General features: G+C 48.7%; 1 protein-coding gene and 1 long non-coding RNA gene across 3 annotated transcripts in view; both read right to left on the bottom strand.

Moving 5' to 3' along the window:
• col12a1b (collagen, type XII, alpha 1b) overlaps positions 1-10850 on the bottom strand; it is a 144018-nt gene that overhangs the window by 46707 nt on the left and 86461 nt on the right. Inside the window, exons 36-50 of the mRNA XM_015039518.1 lie at positions 9693-9832; positions 9024-9153; positions 8803-8942; positions 8579-8708; positions 7473-7612; positions 7221-7350; positions 7000-7139; positions 6370-6499; positions 5384-5526; positions 4554-4683; positions 3490-3632; positions 2000-2129; positions 1741-1860; positions 1442-1588; positions 1246-1362 (exon numbers count right to left, since the gene is read on the bottom strand). Of these exons, the coding sequence (XP_014895004.1) occupies positions 1246-1362; positions 1442-1588; positions 1741-1860; positions 2000-2129; positions 3490-3632; positions 4554-4683; positions 5384-5526; positions 6370-6499; positions 7000-7139; positions 7221-7350; positions 7473-7612; positions 8579-8708; positions 8803-8942; positions 9024-9153; positions 9693-9832 (2010 nt within the window). The remainder of the gene's footprint in view (positions 1-1245; positions 1363-1441; positions 1589-1740; positions 1861-1999; positions 2130-3489; positions 3633-4553; positions 4684-5383; positions 5527-6369; positions 6500-6999; positions 7140-7220; positions 7351-7472; positions 7613-8578; positions 8709-8802; positions 8943-9023; positions 9154-9692; positions 9833-10850) is intronic.
• Positions 8113-8531, bottom strand: LOC106951824 (uncharacterized). Of its 2 annotated transcripts, none has more exons than XR_001425876.1 (2): positions 8319-8531; positions 8113-8265 (listed from the first exon to the last, which is right to left on the bottom strand). It is a non-coding gene; the product is annotated as an uncharacterized LOC106951824 (long non-coding RNA). The 2 variants fall into 2 exon arrangements; XR_001425877.1 differs by having other exon boundaries at positions 8113-8282.

A 10850-nucleotide genomic window follows, 5' to 3' on the forward strand; every position in this document is an offset into this window, starting at 1 on the left:
CCAACTGGAGCCAACCGGAACCGACCGGAACCAACCGGAACCGACCGAAACAGACTGGAACCAACCGGAACCAACTGGAGCCAACCGGAACCGACCGGAACCAACCGGAACCGACCGAAACAGACTGGAACCAACCGGAACCAACTGGAGCCAACAGGAACCAACCAGTAATGTTAAGCCATCATGATATTTAGCAGAAGCTAATGCTAAAGCACCAGATTCCAGACCGTTGGTACCCAGCATGCCTCTGTTTTAGCCGTTGAGGAACTCTCTTATTGGCTGGTCCATGGATGACTGGAGCTTTTGTCCAATAAAGTTCAGGAGGAGAAACTGAACTGCTACGTAAACTGACTTCAAAATCAGAACATGAACATAAATATCAAACTGCTTGAGGAACTCCTAAAGTCGACTAAAACTTCAATACAAATGTCAAACTTTATTCAACTGAAAGTTTATGAAACAGCCAATTAAATTAGCGCTTTAGATTTTATCCAGAAAAAAATATTTATGGAGAGCTAAAAGCGCTAAATGCAGAGCTTAGCAGTCTCCAGGTCTGGATGAGCTGAAAATGTTTTAGGAGCGATCAGCTGCTCCTCACCGGAACGCCGATGAGTCCGACCCTCAGGCTGACATCACTAACTGCAGAACAGACCTGCCGGCCCGTCCTCACACTGAGCCCTTGTTTCTCTGGAGAACCCACTGGTTTCACTGGACGGCTCCCAGCTGTCTGCGGTTCTCCACCCTCACAGAATCCGATTTGTTCCGGCGGCTAATGACTAGCACATCCAGCGAAGCTTCATCTCCAAACCCGAGTCTGAGCAGCAACAGGAACCAGATGGACCTGAGAGCTGGAGGGAACCGACACCACGGATTCCTGTCAAACCCAAACCCGGTTCCAGCTGCTGCGGGTCGGAACTGGAGCCTGCATGACCCAGTCCAGGTCAAAGGTCAGAGAACCGGCCACACCGACTCGACCGGGGGGACAACATGTCCTCCTCTGATCCACATGGACTTTAAAAATAAAATTATGTTTATGTTCTAAAGATAAAATAAAAATATTGTTACAATTAACATGTTTACTGGTATTACTATGACCTCATATATTAATGCTAAAGACGATACTAATAGTAGTAAAAATAATAATAATAGAAGACAAAATTGTTTAACATCAATAATCCAGGATGTTTCCAGGAAGTTCCAGGACGTTTCCAGGCAGTGTGTGGACTAAAGACAGAGGCGACTTACGGTCCACAGGGTTGAGTTTGATGCGGTAGGACGTTGCCGCGCGGTGCGGACTCCACTTGATGCAGAAGCTGTCATGGCCGACATTGTAGGTCTCAATGTTGGTGATGTTCAGGTAAACTGCAGCGATCAGAACAACAAGCCGTCAGCAGCATCCATGTTAACCTGAACTCCCATCATGCATCTGGGGGGTACCTACGTGTGGTTCCCTCTCCTATGAGCGGCGCGCTGACCCCGGTGTTGTACTGAGCCAGAACCTTCACATCGTAGGTGGTTCCAGGCTCCAGGTTGGTCAGAGTGAACGAGGTGACGTCGCCCACAAAGAAGTCCACCGGCTGGTCCTTACCTGGAAACACGACAGAGGCTGCTAGATCCAACAGGAACCAGAGGAACCACAGAGGAACCAGAGGACCAGAGGAACCACAGAGGAACCACAGGAACCAGAGGGACCACAGAGGAACCACAGGAAGCAGGTGAGACAGATGGAGCAGCACTCACCTTGAGGCGAGTAGATGAGCCGGTATCCCTGAACCGGAGCAGAGACGGGCTCCCAGGATACCCGGAACCTGGTGTACCACTCATCTGAGACCCGCAGGTTTCTGGGACTCAGCATGCCGACTGGAGAGACGGGAGAGGAGCCGTCAGTTCCAGTGGATCTGGAGGAGCTAAGCTAACGGTTTTGATTTGGGCTGAGCTGCTGGCTAAGCTAACGGTTCTTGCTAAGCTAACGGTTTTGAGCCAGGCTGGGCTTCCTCACTTGTCCGTCCGTTCCCGTTCAGGGACCCTCCGGGCCCCTCGGCATAGACGGCCTCCACGGTGATGTTGTAGGGCGTGTCTGGGAGCAGACTGGGCAGCATGGCGTTGTTCCGGTTCCCTGGAACCATCGTCTGGGACATCAGGAGACAGAAAGGCGTCAGTTTCACAGAGCAGAGTTTAAGATGTTCTACTGATCCACTTTGGTTCTCCAGTTCTAGAGATTTGGATCAACACTGAGGTTCTGAAGTCTTTGGACTCCGGCTGCTTTTTGTTCAGTTTTATTAGTGGGATTAGTCCGAGAGGTTAGAGTCCTTGTCAAACGGTGTTTTGACTAAAGTCCAAAGGGTTGGAGTCCCAGTTGACGGCGTCTCAACTAAAGTTCAACAGCTTTTTATTTCTCATTCTCACCGTTTATTACATGCTGTTTTTATTTTAATTATGAAAAGCACTTTGAAATGCCTTGCTGCTGAAATGTGCTATGCAAATAAAATCTGATTGATTGATTAGGAAGTCCCTGAATTTAAGTGCTAAATTTTTCATTTCTATCAAAATAACCTAAAACGCTAATTTTAGCTTAAATGCTTTCATTAGCATGAGGGCTATCAGTAGCATTTTGACCTCTAGTTATGGACTCCATCTAAGATGTAATCAAGTGCGTTAATTAAGATTAGCTAAAGTGCTTAGGTTAGCTAAAATTATGTCAATATTATGTAGGGTATTGATAGCATGTTGACTAGCATTGAGTCATTCAATTCAATTTGTTAAGCTTAGCTTCTAAATCCAAATTAGCTGCAATGCTAATGGAGAGTTAACTGCTATCATCAGCATGTAGGTTACTAACATCAGCTTACTCCGTTCAGTATGCAAACACTAAAGTGTAAGCTAAAATTAGCCAAAATGCTAATGTCAGCTAAGTGTTGTTAGCAGCATGTTGTCCAACGGTGGCATGAATGCTGACAGCAGCGTAACTAAATTAAATTTGTTTTAATGAGGAAAACTGAGATTTTACAGCTTAAATTCCTGTGGGACTAAAAGCTGAGTCGCTGCAGAACGGTTGGCAGTTCTGGTGAAGCTAACGGTTCTGAACCGCAGAGGTTCTGCTCAGTCTGCAGCGACTCACCGGCAGTTCCCAGAGCCATTAATAATGTCATGATGCTCCTCATGACAGTGTTGGTCCAACAGAGGCCGTAATTAGCCGTGCTAACGGTGATTCATAGGATGGAGGGAGTCCTGGGAAGTGACCTCATCGCATATCTGAGCCGGAACGTCAGCAGAGTTTACCCAAAACAGCCAGAACGTGAAAACAGACCATTTCTTTTCAGCAGACGGGTTTTAATGAAGCAGTTTGTGCCGAGAACTAGAATGACTTCAGCTGAGACTCCTCGGTCTGGATCCCGGCCCAGGTTCTGCTAACAGAACCAGAACCGCTGGTCTACCTTTCGGGTTTTTATCGATTCCTGTTTCCAGTCCAAGGCGGAAAGCTGAACTCACAAACTCTGTGATGGGGTCTCCGGTCATGGGGGCGTAGGCGATCCTGTACTGGCGGACCGGGCCCTCGGCGTGGTCCCAGCCGACCGTCAGGCTGCTGGTGGTGGCGTCGTACACGCGCATTTTCCTGGGGCCGGCTCGGGGCACTGGAACACACACACGGTTGGAAAACACACTGACTCCACCTGGGACTGGCTGTTAACCCTGCAGGGAGAGGAAATGTGTCCGGAGCGCCACAGGGACGCTGTCCGGCTCCCTTTAGTTTCTGTCTGGCTTTTATTCTGTCTCCTGTGTGGAAACTGAAAATCAGGGAATCACATGGACGACTGGGCGGAAAGACAAAAAGAAAACCTATCAGGAACTTTTGAAAATGGCCATTAACCAATTTTATAAAATAAAAATAAATTATAAAAATTATGATTTCACATTTTAATGAAATCTTTAAAAATTAAATAAATAAAAATACCAATGAAAAAAATGTAAATAAACATTAAAAATGTAAATACATTTAAAAAGATAAATTACTAATGTAAACAAAAAATGGCATAAACAGTAAAATAATAAAGACCAATAAAAATAAATGAAAAATAATAAAAATAAAACTAAATAACCTTGTCACCTATTTTATGAAAATACATCTGAGTTAAAAATCAACTGCTGTGGTAGAAACTAAAATTAGGCTAAATTTAACTTAAATGATTAATCTGCGCCACTAATTTGTAGGATCTGAATTTCTGACACCATTGTTTCAGTTTGAGACGGTTTTACTCTGACGATGTTTGTCATGTTGAGATTAAAACTCAGTGTGAACTAAAATGCATTTCTTCATGCTTCATTATTTATTCTGATTAATCCGATTACAGATTATAAAGGAAGAAATTATTTACCTAAAAATGACATTAATCTAATTTTTTACAAGAATCCTGTTTTGTTTTAAAGTGCGGTTCCCCTGACCCCGTTCTTTCATTAACTCTCAGTGATTTGGTTGCAGAGAGCCAGAGCCGGGCCAGAATCGGACCAGAACCGGACCAGAACCGGGCCGGTTCGGCCTTCGGTCGGGTTCTTACGTGTTTTGCCGTCGCCCTTGACCGACGCCCCCTCGGCGTCGGCGTACAGCGCCGTGACGGTGATGGCGTAGGGCGTGTCCGGGATCAGGTTGTCCAGGTAGGCATTGGTGATGCTTCCAGGAACCAGAACCTTCCAGAACCAGAGACAGAGCAAAAACAGGAATGAGGTCCAGTTCTGCTCGCTTTTCCAGAACCGACATCGGCTCAGACTGCAGAAATAATCGGTTCTGTCCGGCTTGGAAACGCTGAGACAGGAAGTTCATCAGAGCTAACGCTAACCGCCCAGCAACACGGGTCGCCAGGTTCTGCAGGCTCGGCCCAGAACGCCGTAAAACCAGAGCTGACGTCATGGGAACCGCCAGCAGGAAATTCATTTAAATAAATACTAATAATAAAAAACAAAAATAATAATAGTAAAAAAATGTATAAAAATTAAAAATGTAAAGTGATGAGAAGGAAGCCAGTAAAACTGAGGAGACGTCCAAACGCTGAAGCAAACGAACAGAACCGCCTGAAGGACTTCTGGCCAGATCGGGTCCCGGTACCGGATCAGGACCGGGATACAGATCCTGAACTTCCAGGAAGTTAAAAAGCTCTGACTCGTTCCCTGACGGTTCGGTTTGGATCAGAACCAGCCGGAACCGGATCAGTGAAAACATTTTTTATCTGTGCAGAGAACGAAACCAAACCTTTAAACCTCAGCTTGACGTTTTAAACTCCTTCAGTTTCACACAAAATTATGTAAACAGCTGATTGGACCGGACCGGATCCATTATCCGGCTCATATCGGCCCGGTTCTGACCCGGTTTCTGCGGCGGGGTGTGACTCACCGACTCGGCGGCCCGGGCACCGCTCAGCGGGGCGTAGGCCACGCGGTACTGCTGCACCCGGCCCGACGCCGCCTCCCAGCGGACGTTCAGGCTGCTGGGCGTCGGGTTGTACACCTGGATGTTCCTGGGCGGCGTCCGCGGAACTGCAGGGGTCAGAGGTCAACACAAGGTCAGGCAGGAACACACCGAGAGCAGCCTGGTTCGGGTTCTTCTGGGGGTCAGAGGTTGTTTGGTCTCACTCTGAACCCGCCGACCCAGTTGGGGGTAAAACACCAGTTTTACAGCAACAGATAAACACAACCAGATGTGCAAAGCGATGCCATAAAAGCAGAAGGTCCTGTTCCAGGCTCACCACCAGGGAAACTGGAGTCACTGGTGAGAAACTCGTTATGTTAAAAATTCTGATGCTATTGATCACATTTTCATTCCAACTGGAACCTTTTTCTGTGAATGTTTCTGGTACGACCGTAAATCTGGCGCACCGCTACATCCGCTAACATTAGCGATGGAAGCAGCTTCTCTTCATTTCTGCTTCAAACGATCTGATTGGACGCTGGAAAACGCTGTTGTTGTGTTTAGGTTGTGCTAAAAGGAGTTAGCACATAAGTGAAGCTGTGCTAGTCTGAAATAGCATCTCAATGCTAGCATGTAGCAGCTAATGCTAATGTCAGCGTCCACATTTGTAAAGAAGTTCCATGAATGACCAGGATCCTGAAACTCTTTGCTCCAATCTGAAGATTAAAAACTAGAAATATTTCTGACGGACCTTCAGCCAATAACTGAGCAGAAAGTGGATTTATTTTTATTACATACAAACTAGTTTAGTTCTGGATCCATTAATGCTGCGCCAGGAGGAAAACATCAACCCCGACTGACCGGGTCCGGTCAGAACCGAGTCCAAGCCCAGGAAACACAAGCAGGGGAACAAACAGCTGACAGACCAGAGAGGTGAACGGTGGGTTCTGCCGAACCGGGTCGGTACTTACGGGTCTTTCCTCTGTCGGCCTGGCGCAAGCCTTCGCCCTCGGGGTAAACGGGAACCACGGTAACGGTGTAGGGCGTGTCCGACAGCAGGTTCCTCAGCACCGTGTCGGTGGTTCCGCCCGAAACCTGCTCCTGTTTCCCACAGACACAGAGAGGCGGGTCGGTTCTGAGGGGTTCTGCACGGCCCAGAACCAAGCCAGGAAGCTATCCTGTTAAAGGGCCAGTGCTACATGTTATCCAGGCAGGAACTACAGTACCTTCATGATATGACTCAACGGGAACTTTTACTTCCTGATTTAACGCCTTGAAATTGTGTCTCTGTCTCTTTAAGAAGCTCCTGCTCTTTCTGAAGCTCCACCTCCAGGAAGTCATGGCTCCTGTATTAATCCCTTAACAACGTTTCTACCAGCGCCACTCTGAGCAGCAGCTCCAATAATGAGCTCAGCAGATGTTAGCTAATTGCTGCTGGCTAGTCTGAAGGAGCTGAGTTCTCCTGGGAAAACACTAAAACACGATGGAAGATGAAAAACGTTGGTTTTACACGATACCGGCCCTTTAAAGTTTGAAAGCTTTCCTCAGAATCCAGAGAAATACTTAGTTTAATCTAGAACCGGCCCGGCCCGGCCGCCCACCATGTCCTCGGCGCCGCCGGCTGCTGGGACGTAAAAGATGCGGTACTGGCGGACGTTGCCCTCAGCCGCCTCCCAGCGGACCCTCAGGGAGCTGGTGGTTGGGTCGGTGACCTGCAGGTTCTTCACCCCGCCCAGAACCTCTGCGAACGGACCACAGAGAGCGGTCAGAACCCCCGGCGGTCTACAGAACCATGGCCCGGTCCGGTTCGGGAGGAACTCACTGGTTTTCCCGTTCTCAGACATGCGGTTTCCCTCCACGTCCTCGTAGACGGGGACGACGGTCACTCTGTACTCGGTGTCCGGGCTGAGCTCCGTCAGAACCGTGCTGGTGGTGAGCCCGGAAACCTGCGTCTGCAGCACAAACACAGCATCAGCTCCTCGCTCCTGACCCGTCCTCATTCAGATCAGCTCTGTCTTATAACGATGAGGTTCTGGACTGGTCCGGGTGGAACCGGAGTTAAACTCCCACCCACCGCGCTCTCGGCGCCGCCGGCCGCCGGCGCGTACAGGACCCGGTACTGACGGACGTCGCCCTCGGCCGGCTCCCAGCGGACCCTCAGGGAGCTGGTGGTCGGGTCGGTCACCTGCAGGTTCCTCACTCCGCCCAGAGGCTCTGAAAGGAACGACAGGCTGTTTGATTTACCCTGCAGGCTGCGGCGGACGGGCGGAGTCCTTAACACGCTGCTTTATGAGAGCGCTTCAGCTTCCACAGGCAGCTGATGAACTCTGAGCAGCTCACTGTCCTCAGGTTCCACAATAAAACACATCCAAACATCTGAAGTGACTCCAGTGCTGCAAACCAGGCCCCTGGATTCCTGGGAACATCCGGGCAGCCAAACTCTGAAAGCATTATCCCATCCCGCTGTGAGATGTTGATTTAAGGAGTTTCCATCTGAAGAGCTGCTGCACATTGTAACCTTTCAAACTGTTCAGACGGTCGTTTCTGCAGCAGCAACTGAACACAGACGTTTGGGTCAACGGACAGCAACTAGCAACACGGCAACCTCCTGACGAGTTGATCCGACTTTGCCTGAATTCACACCAGGATTTATGTCACTATGTCAAAAACGGCGTTTCCCCTTAAACTTTAAAAGATGCTAACCAGTTGTTTCCATACATGCTAGGCTACATGGGGGTGCGGCATTGTCTCCATGGTTACCAATGGCTAGAAGCTACCTTCTCCATAATGCCATATTTGATATTTCCTGTACAGCTCTAAACGAACCCTGACCTTAAAATGAACCCTGACCTTAAATGAACCCTGACCTTAAACGAACCCTGACCTTAAATTAACCCCTGACCTTAAATTAACCCCTGACCTTAAATTGACCCCTGACCTTAAAATGAACCCTGACCTTAAATGAACCCTCACCTTAAATGAACCCTGACCTTAAACGAACCCTGACCTTAAAATGACCCCTGACCTTAAATTAACCCTGACCTTAAACGAACCCTGACCTTAAACGACCCCTTCAGGCTGCGATCTCTCCTGCCTGGTTCACCACACAGAGAAACGGCTGCAATCGGGTCGGACCGGTCTGCAGGTCGGTCAGACACGGGCCGGTTCTGGTGGACCTACTCGTCCTGCCCTGGTCCTCCTGCCGGATCCCCTCCACGTCGGGGTAGACGGGAACCACGGCCACGCTGTAGAGCGTGTCGGCCTGCAGGTTCCTCAGGATGGTGGTGGTGGTGCCGCCGGAAACCTCCTCCTGTTGGACCCATAAGACCTGATCAGTTTCTGCTGGACCTCAGGGTGAATGTTTGCTTCTCCTCAGGTCAGCTGGGACAGGAAACAGCTCTCACCACTTCCTGTTGTCCTCCGGGCTGGGCGGCGTAGAAGACCTTGTAGGTCCGGACGTTTCCCACGGCCGGGTCCCAGCGGACGGTCAGCGTGCTGATGGAGGGATCCACCACCTTCAGGTTCTTCACTCCGCCTAGAGGATCTGGAGGAACACGCGGGTTTTAATCACTGGGTTTAACCGTAAATCCAGCCGGCGTTCCTCCCGGAGGGGAAAGCGTCTCACTTGTCTTCCCCGTCTCAGACATGGACTTCCCCTCCATCTCTGGGTAGACGGGGACGACGGTGACCGAGTACTCTGTGTCCGGCTGCAGCTGCTTCAGGACGGTGCTGGACACGGTTCCAGGGACCTGGTCCTGGTTTGACAGGAAGAGGGATCAGCTGAGACCTGGCTCCGCTGGATGGCGCTCAGTTTGGGATCTCAGCTTTGTGCAGGATAAATATGGAAAATAAGAGTCTGGACACATCAGGTTCCTGTCTTCCTCATTTCAAACCAGACAGAAATCTCTGCAGGAAATTCAGACTGAAATTTTTTATTTATAATTTAAATTTGTCCAAAATTTGAGTGGAAACTTGATTTTGCGTCTGGACTTTAGAAATGTGAAGGAATTTGTGTCATGCATCCCAAACAAAGGAGAGTCTGCATGCAGGTTAGAGGCAGCAACTGAATGCTGGGAATTAAATGTGGGATTCCTCCAGGAAGCTGTTCAGGACTACAGACGTTCATTCAGGAAGAAGGAAAACCTCATCAATCAACCAGCTGAGGTCTGGAAACTGATTTCAGGGTAAAACTGAGCAGCAGAGGAAAAGGAAAGCCTCTGATATGTCCATTTAAATCTAAAAAATATGTCAGACAGGACTGAGCATCTCTGGGCGTGTTCAGAGCGGCTCTCACCATTTCCTCCTCTCCCCCGGCCGTCGGCGCCCAGGTCACGACGTATTCGCGGACGTTTCCCTCGGGCGGCTCCCAGCGGACATTCAGGGTGCTGGTGGTGGGGTCGGTGACCCGCAGGTTCCTGACGGATCCCAGCGGCCCTGAGCGCACAAACGCCACAAACGTCACAAACTGGAAAAAGTCACAAACGCCACAAACGTCACAAACGGTCCCACTGGATCCGCTTTATCCCTTCAGATCCTATGGATTAAAGAGGATTTAAGCAGAGCTGAGCCTTGATCTTCAGTATTTGTGTTAATATCAGGTTTCTACTTTAGCAGCAGGATTAGAACAGTTCAATATGAAACAGAAATTATCTAGAAATTATTTATCAAATATAGAATTAATTGTATGTGCTGCAGTTAAAAGTATTGATTTCATTTGAAAAACTAAGTATTTATATGTAATGTATTATAGCAGTTATTGTGACATCAGAGTGAACAGGAAGGAGTCGTGTTGCTGTTTGAAGCAGCCAATCAGACGTCAGGGTTTGCTCTGATCCCACCCACTGAGTGATATTCTTGGCGGGAATCTCAGGCAGAGGAAACGTGGTTTTTATTGAGTCTTCAGGTCAGCTCCAGACATCCTAATCCGTGACCCTGAACAGGTGTGTCTGTTAGCTGCTCCATGACAGGTGGAACATGAAATTTATTAAAACATAACAATTATAAAGTTATAGCTGTAATCAATCAATTATTTTTGTATTTATCTCCAGTTTTAGTAAATTAATGACATTTCCTAAGTTATGTACTTATGTTAATTTAGCACTCAGCAACTGATTGCTAATTGCTGTTGGCTACTCTGAAGGAGCTGAGAGGGGAGGAGCTGCGCCTCGAAGGCGGGGCTAGGTCCACCCTGGTGTTTTAACACCTGAACGGTTGCCATGGAGATTAAAGGATTTCTCAAACAAATTGATTTTAGATGATACTGGCCCTTTAATGTTTGTTTAAATCTGTTTTTCACACGTTAACTTCCAACCAATGTATTGACTCATTGGGCTGCTGGAGCCAACCGATCAATCATGCCCCAGAACACGGCCCCCCGTTGCAGGCTCCGCCCCCTGTTGCAGGCTCCCCCCCCCACGGCTGCAGGCTCCGCCCCCCACGGCTGCAGGCTCCG

This window comes from Poecilia latipinna, unplaced genomic scaffold (genome assembly GCF_001443285.1).
Source record: "Poecilia latipinna isolate Pla-1442-1.1 unplaced genomic scaffold, P_latipinna-1.0 Scaffold475, whole genome shotgun sequence".
NCBI classification, from domain to species: domain Eukaryota; kingdom Metazoa; phylum Chordata; class Actinopteri; order Cyprinodontiformes; family Poeciliidae; genus Poecilia; species Poecilia latipinna.